The following is a 14994-nucleotide window of genomic DNA, read 5'->3' as shown; positions in this document are numbered from 1 at the left end:
CTGTAGTTATTTTGAAAGAACTGTCTTATAATGTTTACTATCCCTCATAGCTGCAAATGTATCACTTTACAGCAAAAATTGATAAAGCACAGTTACATTAATGAAAGCACATGTCTAATCTGTTAGTTTAGGTTAATAAACCGTAGACACTGTATTTACCCAAACATTTTATACACGTATTTTACAATACCGTAAACGAATCTTCAACAATGAAACATCAAGTAGTCTGAATTTGGCACATTTTTTATTAAAAGAAATCTTTAAATATTCAAGGTTAAAGTACAATGCACTTTATATCCTCCAAAACAAATGTAATCTGTTAAAATATTGGCCAGTATTTTTTTTAATGGCTAAGACAGAATACATCAAAAAGGAAAAAAGTCACATCATTTTAAAAGAATCCATTGTCCTTTCTGGGCTCTTTAATGGAGAGCTGATTCATCCATGCAGAGATCAGTTGCAGGCATAAAATTATTTTGCTAGCAAAAGTCTCTGCTGCCAGGGACTAAATCTTCGCAATAGTAATACAGTGTACAAAGAGATCTACAAAGCCTTCTTCCCGTGAGGAAACAGAGAAGGAATGAATTGACTTGACCACAATCACCTGAAAATATTCTCTGGATTTGACAGGACGTTGACAAAGGGTTTTAGCAAGAGTCCATGAGTGAAATACTTCACTTTCCTATCTGTACAGTAACACTGACAGCTGGAAAAATGTATAATATTTGTTCTTTCCCGAAAGCAGTATCTATCCAGAACCATAACTCACGTAATTTTCACCAAGAATGGTTGATGCTGTCTATAGAATTAGAAACATGATTTAATCAAATCACTACTGAAAAAAAAATGAATATATATTTTTTTTTAGGATTATCTTCCATTTATTTTCATATACATAGAGAAGAGTTACCTAGGCAGATACCAAGAGCATCTCTTTTAGTTGCATTGTCTCTGCAAAAAAAGTTCTGTTCTAACAGCAAGCTAGGCCCTTAAATAATTATTTAGAAAATGAATGGGAAATAATCCAATTTTAGGGATTATGATTCCATTTCATATGTTACAATACTATAAGAACTATATTGTATCAAGGGGTTATGTTTAATTCAGTAAATCCAATGTCAGTTGATTCAATTTCCTCCAACACATCATGGTTAATGGATTTTTCCAGTCGTAGATATATTGCTTTGAAAGGCCATACCAGCACCATAACTGGCATCCCTAGTTATAATTATCCCATCTTTCCTAACTATATCAAAACATATTTCCTTTAAAGTGGAAATAAGAATTGTTTACCACCAATCCTTGCTTTCCACTGGACTTCTAATAGATGTTACAAAATAAGAAGATCTTTTACCTAAACAAATATATATGTATATGAGATTGAGATCAGACACTTTGTTAATGTTTGATCTAGCACTTGCTTGCTTGTGAGAAGTTGCTTAAAAGAAGTAGAAAAAAATCACGAATGAGATGGTATTTATAAGCAGTATCATCATCATCATTAAAGATACTAATTCAGGTTGTTCATGTATTATGAAGTTAAAATGTGTTTTTTTCCAGAGAAGATGTTGTTTTCAGAGCAACCGACAGTATGTACATATGACTTTCTATACAATATTAAACCTGGCCTTTTCTTTTTGTGCTCAGTCAAGTGTTGAAAAAACGGCACACATATTATTGAAGGGTAATATTCTGGAAAATGAAATGCAAATGCATTTGACAACTGTATAAAACAGTACTGTACATTCTTAAGTTTTTATTTAGAAAACAAAATCTATGAATTACAGTTTGTATTAAAATGCAACATAAAGGAATTGTTTTGTTTGCACCTGTGCATATGCATCTATTCATGGTTATTGTGTGGCTTTGCTCCACATTTGCCAAATCTTAAATATATGAATAAATTATCAAGCAAATAGACTTAGCTTAGCTTAGTGGATGCTTTTTTAAACCAAGGCATTGCCTATAATTTGGAGCCTTTGTAAAAGAAGATTAGTGAAGCTTGATGGCTACACAATATTATATACAGAAATCAATATCTCATTGTATTCACTTTTTGTAATCTAGCGGTTTATGGCACTGAGATCCATAAAAGCTTCAGTCACTATGCAAATCAAGGATTTAGTCATTAAAAGGTTAGACATTTGCAATAAGGGCAGTCTAGAATATGTCTTAATAAACAGTCCATGTTTGACCCCTACATGTTAAACTTAGGTTAATCCAAAGGTAGCATGAATAATTACAAAGCAAACACAAAATATTACTCCAGTGTAATTAGATTGTTAAATAAGATATTTCCCATAATCAATACCCATTGCAGTTTACAAGGACTTTTCTAGATTTACCCCTACATCATCGATGCTAAAAAAGAATATGGTGGAATCAGTATTGCTGAATCTAGTACTGCTTTGCTATATAATTTGCACCTCCTTAATAAATGGTGCAAATTTTATAAGCAAACATCTTGATGGTTGCTTTAGGGTACCGCACCTGGACAAGCTAAGTGCCTTTTATTACTTATAAGGGTAGGGGTTAGTCCCTTAGATTAGGATTCTAGCCACCAACATAATCAAAGCTTAACTTAGTGATTAGTGATTTACCTTTCCAAAACCACTGAGGTTTTAGTTACAATATACTATCACCAAGACACTGGGATATTAAAAATTGCCAGGATACGTTGTTTTGAAGAGTCCCCGTCTTCAGAACAAAGCATTTCAGCATTAATGCCCATCAAAACTTCCAGCAGATCAAGGAAGATCATCTGCCATTGTGTGCCCAAGTTTTCATTAACAGATTAACTGATCTACTCTATAGGCACTTCTATGCATGGAACATGCTCATATAATGTGCATCAAGAACTGTCTAAAATCCTGTTAATCTTGCAACTAGAATGGATGCAAAATAAAATATTTTAAAAAAAAATGAAGGATTTTAGTCTAACAAATTCACCATTTCATCGAATACATCGATGCATTGTCTCTCTCAGTAGTGAAGATACATTACTATGTATGGTGAGTGGCTATGCCATTATTGCAACTGCAGACCTTTTTGTAAAATAACCTTGTACTTATCCCAAGCCTTGCCCAAATATTTTATACACACATGTTAGCATTTGAACAAACATAAGATTTTCCTGTTACCAAACCTGTTTGAATGCAATGTTATAAATACAGAGATGGATAGCTGCAATAAAGAGTCAAAAGAAAATACAACTAATGGTCTAAAAAGGTTCAGTCCAACTCCAAGTAGTCTCTATAGTGTTTTTGTACTGACGTCTTGCATCTTGAAGGTTTCTTTTTGCGAGACTGAAAGCTTCTATATTGAAACTTCATATTCTCTCGTCTCCTGAAAAAAAGGTAACAAATTAGCTAAGAATTCTTTATCGTTGTGAATTGTTTATGAATATGAATAGAAATTTACACTACGGGATAGATCCTATTATATTTGGGGAACTGAAGCAGCTAAATGATTCTTCAAAACCTTATCAATACTTCTACATTCTTTAGATTTAGTGTTATTGCATGTAACATATCTTCCAAATCCTTGGATCCCAATAGGCATATTAAAATAATTTTAGTTATCCGGTTACACAGGCTCCAGGTACACAGCAGATAGCAGATAAGCTCATAATAGTGTTATCTGTTATCCAATATTTAACCTGTGCCATATAGCATTTTTTCAATTTCTGCCATTGCTACACAGCAGCTTGTTTATATGAACTATAGTAGTGTTTCTGAAGCAAACACATCAGTTTTACCAGTGCAGGGCAATGATACATGATATTTTCATTACTTTAACGGTAAGTCTACACTGGGCGTTTTGAGGAGATTTGGTCGCCTGGTGACTAATCGCCTCATTTTTCCCCAAATGCCTTCCCTGACTCTGCGCCGGCTTAAAATGAAAAAAATGCCAGCACTAATCACACACGGCATTTCATTTCCGAAGTTGCCTCACGAGGAAACTTCGGGTGACTTCGGAAAACAAATCGCCGCGTGTGATTAGCGCCAGCGTTTTTTTCATTTTAGCCTGCGGAGAGTCAGGGAGGGCATTTGGGGAGATTAGTCACCACAAAAACAAGGCTATTAGTTGCCAGGCGACCAAATCTCCACAAAACGCCCATTGTGGCCTGACCCTAAAACACTAATTTTTTGGTGTTACTGTTCCTTTAACTTGATTTCATGTTTAGTATTGAAAAGTAACTGTTTTGTTCAGGGAATCCTACAAACGTGCAAGAAAGTCCATTTATTTACAATATATATATTGACTTTATTATTGACAGTAATTTAAAGAGATTGATGACTTGCTGTATTGCTAAATCACACAGACTACAGAGCATTGACTATAAGAAGAGAAGAGCACAATACATTTAATAAATCATTTTGACTCAAAGTGACATATTTTGGGTCTGGGAAACAAATGCATTTTATGAAAAGGATTGTGGTTTCCACAATCTCTTACAGGGTGCAGGGTCTTTTGAAATGCATTTTAAAATACGGTATACTTGAAATGAAATGTTTAAAAACTATAGTGTGACACCCCAGCGTGAATAGAGATTTATCAGAAAAAACACAGAAGCAATTTAAAACAATGTAGAGTTTGTATAAGAGCTAGAAGATGTAGTTAATATCTAGACGTGCAATGAGCAATGTAAGTAAAACCCCATTTAAAGAACAGGAGTTGAGGGGTAGTAATGTACAATGAAGGATGTCCCCTTCTACGTCTTGCAGAATGTAGAAGCATGTGCAGGAAGTGATGACTTCTGGCAACTTTAAAACAGAATGGATAGTACTTTAAATTTGACACTCTGCTTTTGTGGTTTAATCCTACTAATCAATATTTACTGCTACATTATTTTGTACTTTGCACACTGCCTTCCAGATGTAGATGACCCTTACCCCCATATGTAACAAAAAACACAGGGGTTTTTTACTAAAATATCAAAAAATTTTAAATAAAAAAACCTCAACCAAACAAACATACCCAATTTCACCTTATTTATTATTAAAAAAAGCTTGATTTAATCGGTTTGGGTAAAAACTCTATAAAATCAAGCGAGAACACGAATAGTACAATTTTTTCTGGCTTTTTCCCAAAAAGCCTGAACTTTTCATATCTTTGCCTGCAATGGTCGGAAATTCAGGCTAATTCCAGCTCAGACCACAGAAACTTCAAAATAGGATAGGAATCTCTGCCATTGAATTATACACAACCTCGGCAGGTCTGAGAAGGTGGATTTTTGGATACTGGCTTTTTGAAGAACTGGGTTTGAATAAATCTCGAAAATGTACGTTTTTGAAAAAAGCCTGAAAAATTTGAGTATAGCCCCAAAAAGCTTGACCAGAGTATAGTAAATAATCCCCTTAAGTTTGCCTAAGTGCAATAAGTAATAGCAACCAATAAGATGTTTGTTTTTAAACAGGTGACCAGTAAATGCTTCCTGCTGAGCGGTTGCTATAATTTACTTCCCTTGGGCAAACTTAGTGTTTTTTAGGGCATAACCCCCTTACTGAGTTGCACATGCAGCTACAGCTGGGACCAACCAACACAATAGAGAAGCAGAGAGCATAAGATGAGTTTTCAGCACCATAGACAGAGCATTATTCAGCCTACTGCTGCAACATAATGGTAAGGCCACAGAACCCCAGCTCACAAGAATTGCTGGCCTGCAGTAAATTCTACACAAACTCCCTGTATGCAGTCTGGAAATAATTGTATATAATCCAACACTAAGCTTCAATAGGCACAACACTAAGCTTCAATAGGCACAGCACACAAAGGGACTGATGTACAGTATATACTATTAAGGATGGTGTTAGGTACAGGTTTCTCTTGTACCCAAGTGTGTTGCTCCTTGTCTGCCAAGAGTAGATGCAAAAAGAAGAGATATACATGCAAATGCTATGCATACAATGATATAATGGATGCCATTCTGCCCAATTTTTGTACTTAATACTGGATCTGTTTTTCTTAAATGAGCCTTCAAATCCATGTGTATTGTGTGGGATAACCAACCAATATACTATGTCCAGAGACTGACACTATATTCACAATCACAACTGACCACTACACAGTGTTCACAGCACATCTACTGTAAACAGTGTAAACTCCTTTTCAATTTGACAGAAATAAAGCAGTCATAAATTGAAATGCAAAAAGCTTGAAATATTACAACTTCTACCCTGTGTTATATGTGCTGTTCTTTTGCTTAGACAAAGATTTAAAATTATTTTGGCCAGGTTTTTCCCTTTCATGACAGTTGCATCTATTATTATGTCATTTGCGTTTGTGCTTATGTGTTGCGTCTGTGCTGTAAACAATAGAATGCCTGAGAGTGACAGAATGACGGATTCTGCTCTTGCGATTGTTTGCCTGTGTGCTCTGCTATAAAACATGTCTAGAAGCTGTGTCATAAAGCAAAATGTACCTGCTTTTTTATGTTTGGTTTTAACACTGTGGCAAATAATTAAATTGCCCTGGAAAAGCACCCCAAATGTGAAAAATAGCCCATTAGGTAAAAACAACTGATTGTGACAGAACTTATGGAGCCAAAGTTTAGAACATGTCCATACATACTGTACAGCATACTGTACATAGATGTACAGTATATATACCCATATAGAGTATTGGAAGACAATTATATATTAATAAGTGATATGGTTATACCATAGTTCCCTAGTATAACAGTTTCAAATGAGAGAAATGCCCAATAAAATGTCCATCACTAAAGTGTCATAGGATTAACATTTATTTTAATGTTGATTGTCACTAAACAAATATCTTTATAACCACTATATAATCACTACACTACGCTAAAGAATATTTAGTTATGAGACACAGTAAATAAAGTGCAGTTTGTGGATGCTATTCACCATGCATTTTACCCACAATGGAGTGTGTTCCCCATAAAGTTTAATTGCTATTGCATGTAATGCATGTGTAATATCTCAAAACCAATGCAATGCTTTTCTGTGGGGGGGGGGGGGCAAATCAGGTGCGTATTGTGTATAAGATCTTCAAAGCGTGTTCTGCGTCCCTTCTGTTAAAAATGGTGTTGGCATCAAATTTGCTGTCAGTTTGCCTTCTGATGCAACCCCCTGCAGGGACCCTAATGCTACTGTCTGTTGCTCAACTATATGGAAGTTCAAACTGGGTGTTAGTTTCTTTAATAAATGGTGTCAATACAGACAAAGTTTGCATACTCACTGAAACCATTATTTTATGTAAAATATTAGGATATTGGAAGTGACCTCAGAGCTCAATGACCTGTATAACCTGACCTTTGAATGGTCATGGAACTCGGAACTTGTGACATATAATATCCTTATATTTTACAAAAGGAGGTACTTCATATATACAGTCATCTGAAAAAGTTTTGGAGCCCCTCAGCCTGCATAATAATCTATTCCACTTTGAAAAAAGATAACAGTGCTATGTCTTTCATTTCCCAGGAACATCTGAGTACTGGGGTGTTTTCTGAACAAAGATTTTTCGTGAAGAAGTATTCAGTTGTATGAAATTAAATCAAATGCGAAAAACTGGCTGTGCAAAAATGTGGGTACCCTTGTAGTTTTGCTAATTTGAATCCATATAACTGCTCAATACTGATTACTGACAACACCACATTGGTTGTATTAGCTCGTTAAGCCTTAAACTTCATAGATAGGTCCAATCATGAGAAACCGTATTTAAGGTGGCCAATTGCAAGTTGTACTTCTGTTTGACTCTCTCCTGAAGAGTGACTGCATGGGATCCTCAAAGCAACTCTGAAAACAAAGATTGTTCAGTATCATGGTTTAGGGAAGACTACAAAAAGCTATCTCAGAGGTTTAAACTGTCAGTTTCAACTGTAAGGAATGTAATCAGGAAATGGAAGGCCAAAGGTACAGTTGCTGTAAAACCCAGGTCTGGCAGTCCAAGAAAAATACAGTAGTGGCATATGTGGATGATTGTAAGAAATGTTACAGACAAACCCAAAGATCCTCTCCAAAGACCTGCACGAACATCTTGCTGCAGATGGTGTATCTGTACATCATTCTACAATTCAGCACAATTTGCACAAAGAACATCTGTATGGCAGGGTGATGAGAAAGAAGCCCTTTCTGCACTCACGCTACAAACAGAGTCGCTTGTTGTATGCAAAAGCTCATTTAGACAAACCACAGTCATTACTGGAATTATTTGGTCACAACAAAAAGCGATTTGCATGTCGGAAGAAGAACACCACATTCCAAGAAAAATACATGCTACCTATTGTCAAATTTGGTGAAGGTTCCATCATGCTGTGGGGCTGTGTGGCTAGTTCAGGGACTCGGGCCCTTGTTAAAATCCAGAGTCAGATGAATTCAACCTAATATCAACAAATTCTTCAGGATAATGTTCAAGCATCAGTCACAAAGTTGAAGTTATGCAGGGGTTGGATATTCCAACAAGATAATGACCCTAAACACACTTCGAATTCTACAAAAGCATTTATGTAGAGGGAGAAGTACAATATTCTGGAATGGCCATCACAGTCCCTGACTTGAATAGCATGGAAAATTTATGGGATGATTTGAAGAAAGCTGTCCATGCTCGGCAGCCATCAAATTGAACTGAACTGGAAAGATTTTGTATGGACGAATGGTCAAAAATACAGCCATCCAGAATCCAGACACTCATCAAAGGCTATAGGAGGTGTCTAGAGGCTGTTACATTTGCAAAAGAAGGAGGCTCAACTAAGTATTGATGTAATATCATTGTTGCGGTACCCAAATTGATGCATGCCTAATTTTGTTATGATGCATATTGCATATTTTCTGTTAATCCAATAAACTTTATGTCACTGCTGAAATACTACTGTTTCCATAAGGCATGTTCCATATTAAAAGGAAGTTGCTACTTTGAAAGCTTAGCCAATGATAAACAAAGCTCCAAAGAATTAAGAGGGGTTCCCAAACTTTTTCATATGACTGTATAGTTACAGTATATTATGTTGCTAATGCATAAAGTATCAGCAGGTCATATACCTGCTTTACCCCATTAGTAGCAAAGATAAGCCTTTTACATCTTTAGGTAGTTATGGAGGCTAGGTAAGTTTTTTTGGTCCAGATATTAAGAGGGTTATTTATCAAAATCCAAATTTATCTCATTTTTTAAATAAAAAAAGCACAACCAAACTACCATACCCAATTTTACCTTATTTATTATTAAAAAGCTTGATTTAATCAGTTTGGGTAAAAAAATTGTATGATTTTTTTTCAGGGTTTTTCCTTAAAACAAGAAATTTTCTAATTCCAGCACAGACCACAGAAATGTCAAAATAGGATAGGAACCACTGCCATTGACTTATACACAACATCGGCAGGTCTGAGGTGGAGGATTTTCAGATTTGGGCTTTTTTGCTGCATTGGGCTTTACTAAATCTTGAAAAATGAGAGTTTTGTTAAAAAATAAAATTACAATTTGAGTTTTGTCACAAAAAGCCCAACCAAAGTTTAGTAAATGTCTCCCTAAATGTATTGGAATTTATTGGCAAGTTTTTTTTAAAATACAATAAATAAACCTCAATTAAAAAAAAAAAATTATACTGTAGGAGATATGTCAGTGTAAGAGACTTAGGGGCCGATTCACAAAAGGTCAAAAAAGTGAGTGCTATTTATAGCATGCCTTAAAAATGGCATCACTCCTTATATTTTTAGAATTAACAATTGATTCACTAAAAATTCACTTGTCTGACTTAAGAAGCAATTTTCTTTCGTTCATTTTCACCGAATTGTGTGCGGTATTTTGTAGCATGTGGTATTTTGTGCGTTATTTTAAGCCATTTGATATAGTCACATGTTATTAGTGCACTCTATAGCACCTAAGACATACGGGATGCCACTGACAGAGTAGAAGTCTCTTTTTACAGTAATCCAGTCATTCCTTTTCCTGGGAAACTTGATATAATTCCATGACATAATGTACTGCATTCTGGACCTGCACAAGGTATCATGAAAATGTGTTAGTGGCTGTAGGTAAGGCTCCTGTTCGTCATAAAGGCTTTTAATTGCTGCTCTACAGCTCCTCACTACATCTTCCTCTATTAATCCATCTGATTTTTTTAGTAACGCCTATTCCTGGGAGGTGTTAAATTTCACAGTAATTATCGCACTATTTTATGCTTTTATTGCTTAAAGATGTTTGTGAATTATGCGTTAGGATTATTTATTTTCTATAAATATTGTATTCTGATTAAAATACTGCCTTGTGGTAGAATTAACGCTAGCAATATGTCTATTAGCGCATGCGAAAATACTTTGATAAATCATTTCTTAAATACCGTTCCTTAAAGTGATACTGTCATGGGAAAATAATTTTTTTTCAAAATGAATCAGTTAATAGTGCTGCTCCAGCAGAATTCTGCACTCCAATTCCATTTCTCAAAAGAGCAAACAGATTTTATATATATTCAATTTTGAAATCTGACATGGGGCTAGACATATTGTCAATTTCCCAGCTGCCCCAAGTCATGTGACTTGTGCTCTGATAAACTTCAATCACTCTTTACTGCTGTACTGCAAGTTGGAGTGATATCAACCCCCTCCATTTTCCCCCCCAGCAGCCAAACAAAAGAACAATGGGAAGGTAACAAGATAGCAGCTCCCTAACACAAGATAACAACTGTCTGGTAGATCTAAGAACAACACTCAATAGTAAAAACCCAGGTCCCACTGAGACACATTCTGTTACATTGAGAAGGAAAAACAGCAGCCTGCCAGAAAGCATTATTCTCCTAAAGTACAGACACAAGTCACATGACCAGGGGCAGCTGGGAAATTGACAAAATGTATAGCCCCATGTCAGATTTTAAAATTGAATATAAAAAAATCTGTTTGCTCTTTTGAGAAATGGATTTCAGTGATAATATGGGTATATCTGCACATATTATCAGTGCTAGTGGGTTGCTTCTGATGCAACAGCATGTAACAACTAGCTTTAAAGGTCTGCTTGAAGAAAATATTGGCTTAATGACATATAGGGTCATGTGGCTTTAACAAAAAGAAGCAACAATAAAAACTGCAAATACTTGACACAAAGTAGGACAAGATTCCCTAGAGGTTATGTGATATTTCTGTGACCTCGGGGACTAGAAATCCTGGTTTGAATAACAACGTGACCTTGGACAATCCAGGAATCTTGGCATACGGGGCATACTTAAAACATTTGCCTTCATAGCTCTAAATCCTATGATAGGAGCCTCATGGGAGAAAATCATTATATCCTTTCCTTTTCCTTAAATCACATTATTCCCAAGACAAATGAATAGTAAAAGCCTACTTACCCCAGTCTCATAAATTGGATTGTCAAATTCTGTCTCTACTGTTATCTGGCTGTAAGGATGTGAGTACATAAGGGGAAGACGTAGACTGGAATAGTATCTGCATCTGAAGGGGAAACAAATACACATTTTCAGTGAACATATTAGTGTATATTGGCATGGTTAGGACACATATAGCATCTTGATCTCTAAAACAAGTATTGTGATCAGAATAATGTCATCACAGTCCAGTTTGCACTGATATGAAGTGGTTGCACTATTACTATTATTGCCTGAAAATGCAAGTGTATGTTTTTGACTAGTAGTTACTGATACAAGGCAACCTTTCCAATCGAAGTCTGTAGGGAAGCAACCCTTATTTTTTTTCTTTTGAAAGCTTGTGTTTATTGAGTTTCAAAAGGAAGTGGAGGGAAGGGGTTGGGGATAAGAAGTTGCAATACAACAAGCAAACATAATTTAAAACATACATAGTAATGTCTACTGCTCAAATCAACAGCATAAGTTACACATAGTTATTGCATACAAGATAATTGGTGGGGATAGTCATGCAAGAGGAGCTAAGGTAGTTGTATACATTGCACATTCAGGGTTCTTGTTCTGGGTCTAGTTCCAGTCAAGGGGACCATATTTTCTCAAATTTAGTGGGACACCCCTTTGCTTTATTTGCCAATTTTATATTTACCAAAGCATTTTCTATCAGTGACAGCCATCCACTTCATGACCAGGGCTTTTTTGGCATAGAATAAAACAGGTTTGATAAGGATTCTGGTCTTAGCTAGGGGGAGTACGCCTTCTACTATTACCAGCAAGCATACTTCTGGTGAGCAGGCCCCAGGGAATGCCAGGTGCTCCTGATAGCCCACCACTTCTGTCCAGTACTGGGAAACCGATGGGCAATCCCACACTATGTGGTGAAATGTGGCTTCTGAATGCCGACACTTAGGGCACCTGGTTTTAGCAGCTCTGCCAACTTTTTTAAGATATATTATTTGAGGTATAGCTGGTGGGGGAACTTAAACTGTATGAGGCGGTCCCTGTTAGAAATCAAAAAATCGTAAAGGCCGTCCATGGCCTCTCCCAGTCATCTAGTTCCAATGATGGGACAACGGTCTGCCACTTTTGTTGGGCTTTATCAAATGGGGCTGGGAGGCAGGTGATAAGTGACCTGTAGAGCTTGGAGCTTAGTTTGCCTCCCTTGGGATCCCATAAGGTCTTCTCAAAATTGGGGGTGGCATATGGGGGGCAGTTAAGGATGTCCAAGAGAATCTAGGCATGTTGTCGGGCCAGAGGAAGAAAATAAGCAAGGAGGTGACTCTTTTAAAGAATGAGAGTGGGATCTGGACTGGTGAGTTCAGTAGTATGTAAAACATTTCCGTAAGTAAACAATTTTATATATCTATTTACCCATCCCCATATGGTCACAGGGAGTTTAGTCCAGGTTGTGAGGGCTTGTTTGAAGCGTATCAGGATGGGTTCTACATTATTTGCCATAAGGGACTTAACATCAGTGGGTACATTAATGCCCAGGTATTTGAAACTTGTGACGCATTTCAACCCTTTGACAGTGTCAACCTGGCTTGGGAGAGGATCTAGTGGCATGATCACAGATTTCTCCCGATTTATAGCTTGCCCAAAGAAGTCTCGAAAGTAATCAAATGTGTGCAGGACATTTTCAAATGATTGGTTAGAATCCCTAAGGAACAGCAGTAAGTCATCAGCATAGAGGGTAAATTTTTCCTCTAGGGCACCTAGGCGAAAGCCTTGTAGTGTTGCTGATAAGGGCTCTATAGCAATTGCAAGCAAAAGGGGAGAGAGGGGGCATCTGTGTCATGTACCCCCGGGACAGTGGAAAGGCATTTGAGTTGACATTGTTTACTCTAATTTGGGCTGAGGGAGTTTTATATAGCAATTGGACCCATTTAATAAAGTTTGGGCCAGACCCAAATTTGCACATTGCTGCCCATAGGTATTGCCACTCTATTGAGTCAAATGCTTTAATAGAGTCGATGAATACCACTACTCTAGAGCCTTTATTGTTGTGATTAATTTGAAGATGTGTGTGGAGTCTTCTATGATTTATAGCAGTTGATTTTTGGGGCATAAATCTTGGCTGGTCGGGATGGATTATGGTGGTGACCACTTTTACTAATCTAGTGGCAAGGATGTTTGCAAACATTTTCAAGTCTGTGTTTATTGGGGATATGGGGCGGTGCGAGCCCGATTTCTAAGGGTATTTTCCCTCTTTTAATATTTCCATAAATGCGGAATAGAATGATGGAGGTACAGTAGGGTGCCCATCTCTATTGCATCAGCTAATGTAGTGCAAAGTTTGTTAAGTAGTACATCTTCTTGGGCTTTGACAAATGAAGAAGGCAACCCATGAGGCCCTTGGGTTTTGGGTAGCCCATTTATGGCTTCCAGGACCTCTTGCTGTTTAATAGGGCTGTGTAAGAAGGCTACTTCCTGTGGTGATAGGGTGGGAAAGTCTATTTGCCAGAGAAATTGGTCTAATTGTGGAGGGGTGAAGATGGGAAGCAACCCTTATTTAATAGCTGCCATTTGATTACTGCTCATTGTTATTGTTGTACATTCTAATATCTCTTGACCACACAGTTTGACAGTAAACCTCTTATTGTTGTATGTTATCCAGAATGCTTGAGACCTTGGGTTTTCTGGATAGTTAGGATTTGTTTTGCCAACAATATGGATTCATGCAACTTAGTTACCATCAAGTACAAAGTACTGTTTGTTATTTCAGAGAAAAATGGAAATCATTTTTTAAAATGGAGCTTATGGGAGAAAGCCTTTCTTTAATTTGGAGCCTTCGGGATAAAGGGTTTCCAGATTACAGATCCCATAACTGTAAGAATCTTTTGAATGATTACAAAGGTAGGGGATAATAAAACAGTAAAAAAATCTTTCTATGAATGATGTGCATTATGCACAAATAAACTGCAGTTGTGGGTGTAAAAATAAAACAGTAAGCTTTTTTGACACTTCAGGCTGATGTAATCAGCTGTAAAATTGAGTTTATCATGTACAGCATTCACTGTAGTAGGTTGCACTGTGCTGAGTTGAACGCACCATTCAAGTCTCCTGTATTTCTATATAGTACTGACAAGTAATACTAAATCCTTCTAAAAAAAAAATAAAGCCACCTTCACTTTTCTACTGCTCATGAAGGAAATTATAGAAGGCCCCCTCTCCAAAGATGACCAGTGTAGAGAGAGCAAAGCTTTAGTACAGGAAGCTCTGTTATGACTCCAGCATAGGCTCCACCCCTTTTTACACCTATGGTTACTGCATGTTCAATTCGGAGGTGCACAATGCATGCCTGGTACATACTGAAACCTGAATGTTCTGTGTGTGTAGGGTCTATACACATAAACTGGTCCTTACGCAAAATTAGTTTAGATGCCTGTAGTGCCATTACATAGTGAACTTAAAATGTTAGGTTGTTAATGTGATGAGTGCCTTTAATGGCAGGAGAGAAAGATATTGGTTACACACAGTATTAGGTATGTGTAAAGGAGCTGCCCCTGCCAGCCAAGCAAGTCACTGTCACTGTGAATGTAATGCTGCAACTTATCAAACCCTTCTCTCTGCACTGCAGAAGGACAGAGGGAGAGAAACCTGGGGAATTGCTGCGTTATGATTTTTAATGGCTCTGCAGTGCAAACATGATTGTGCACATA

General features: G+C 36.8%; 1 protein-coding gene across 1 annotated transcript in view; it reads right to left on the bottom strand.

The window, feature by feature from the left end:
* Positions 1 to 227: 227 nt before the first annotated feature.
* sez6l.L (seizure related 6 homolog-like L homeolog) overlaps positions 228 to 14994 on the bottom strand; it is a 210807-nt gene continuing 196040 nt past the window's right edge. The window contains exons 16-17 of the mRNA XM_041566129.1: positions 11303 to 11405; positions 228 to 3345 (exon numbers count right to left, since the gene is read on the bottom strand). Of these exons, the coding sequence (XP_041422063.1) occupies positions 3316 to 3345; positions 11303 to 11405 (133 nt within the window). The 3' untranslated portion in view covers positions 228 to 3315. The remainder of the gene's footprint in view (positions 3346 to 11302; positions 11406 to 14994) is intronic.

The sequence above is a fragment of the Xenopus laevis genome, chromosome 1L, assembly GCF_017654675.1.
Source record: "Xenopus laevis strain J_2021 chromosome 1L, Xenopus_laevis_v10.1, whole genome shotgun sequence".
Taxonomy (NCBI): Eukaryota; Metazoa; Chordata; class Amphibia; order Anura; family Pipidae; genus Xenopus; species Xenopus laevis.
This window is presented reverse-complemented; position numbering and strand designations above follow the sequence as displayed.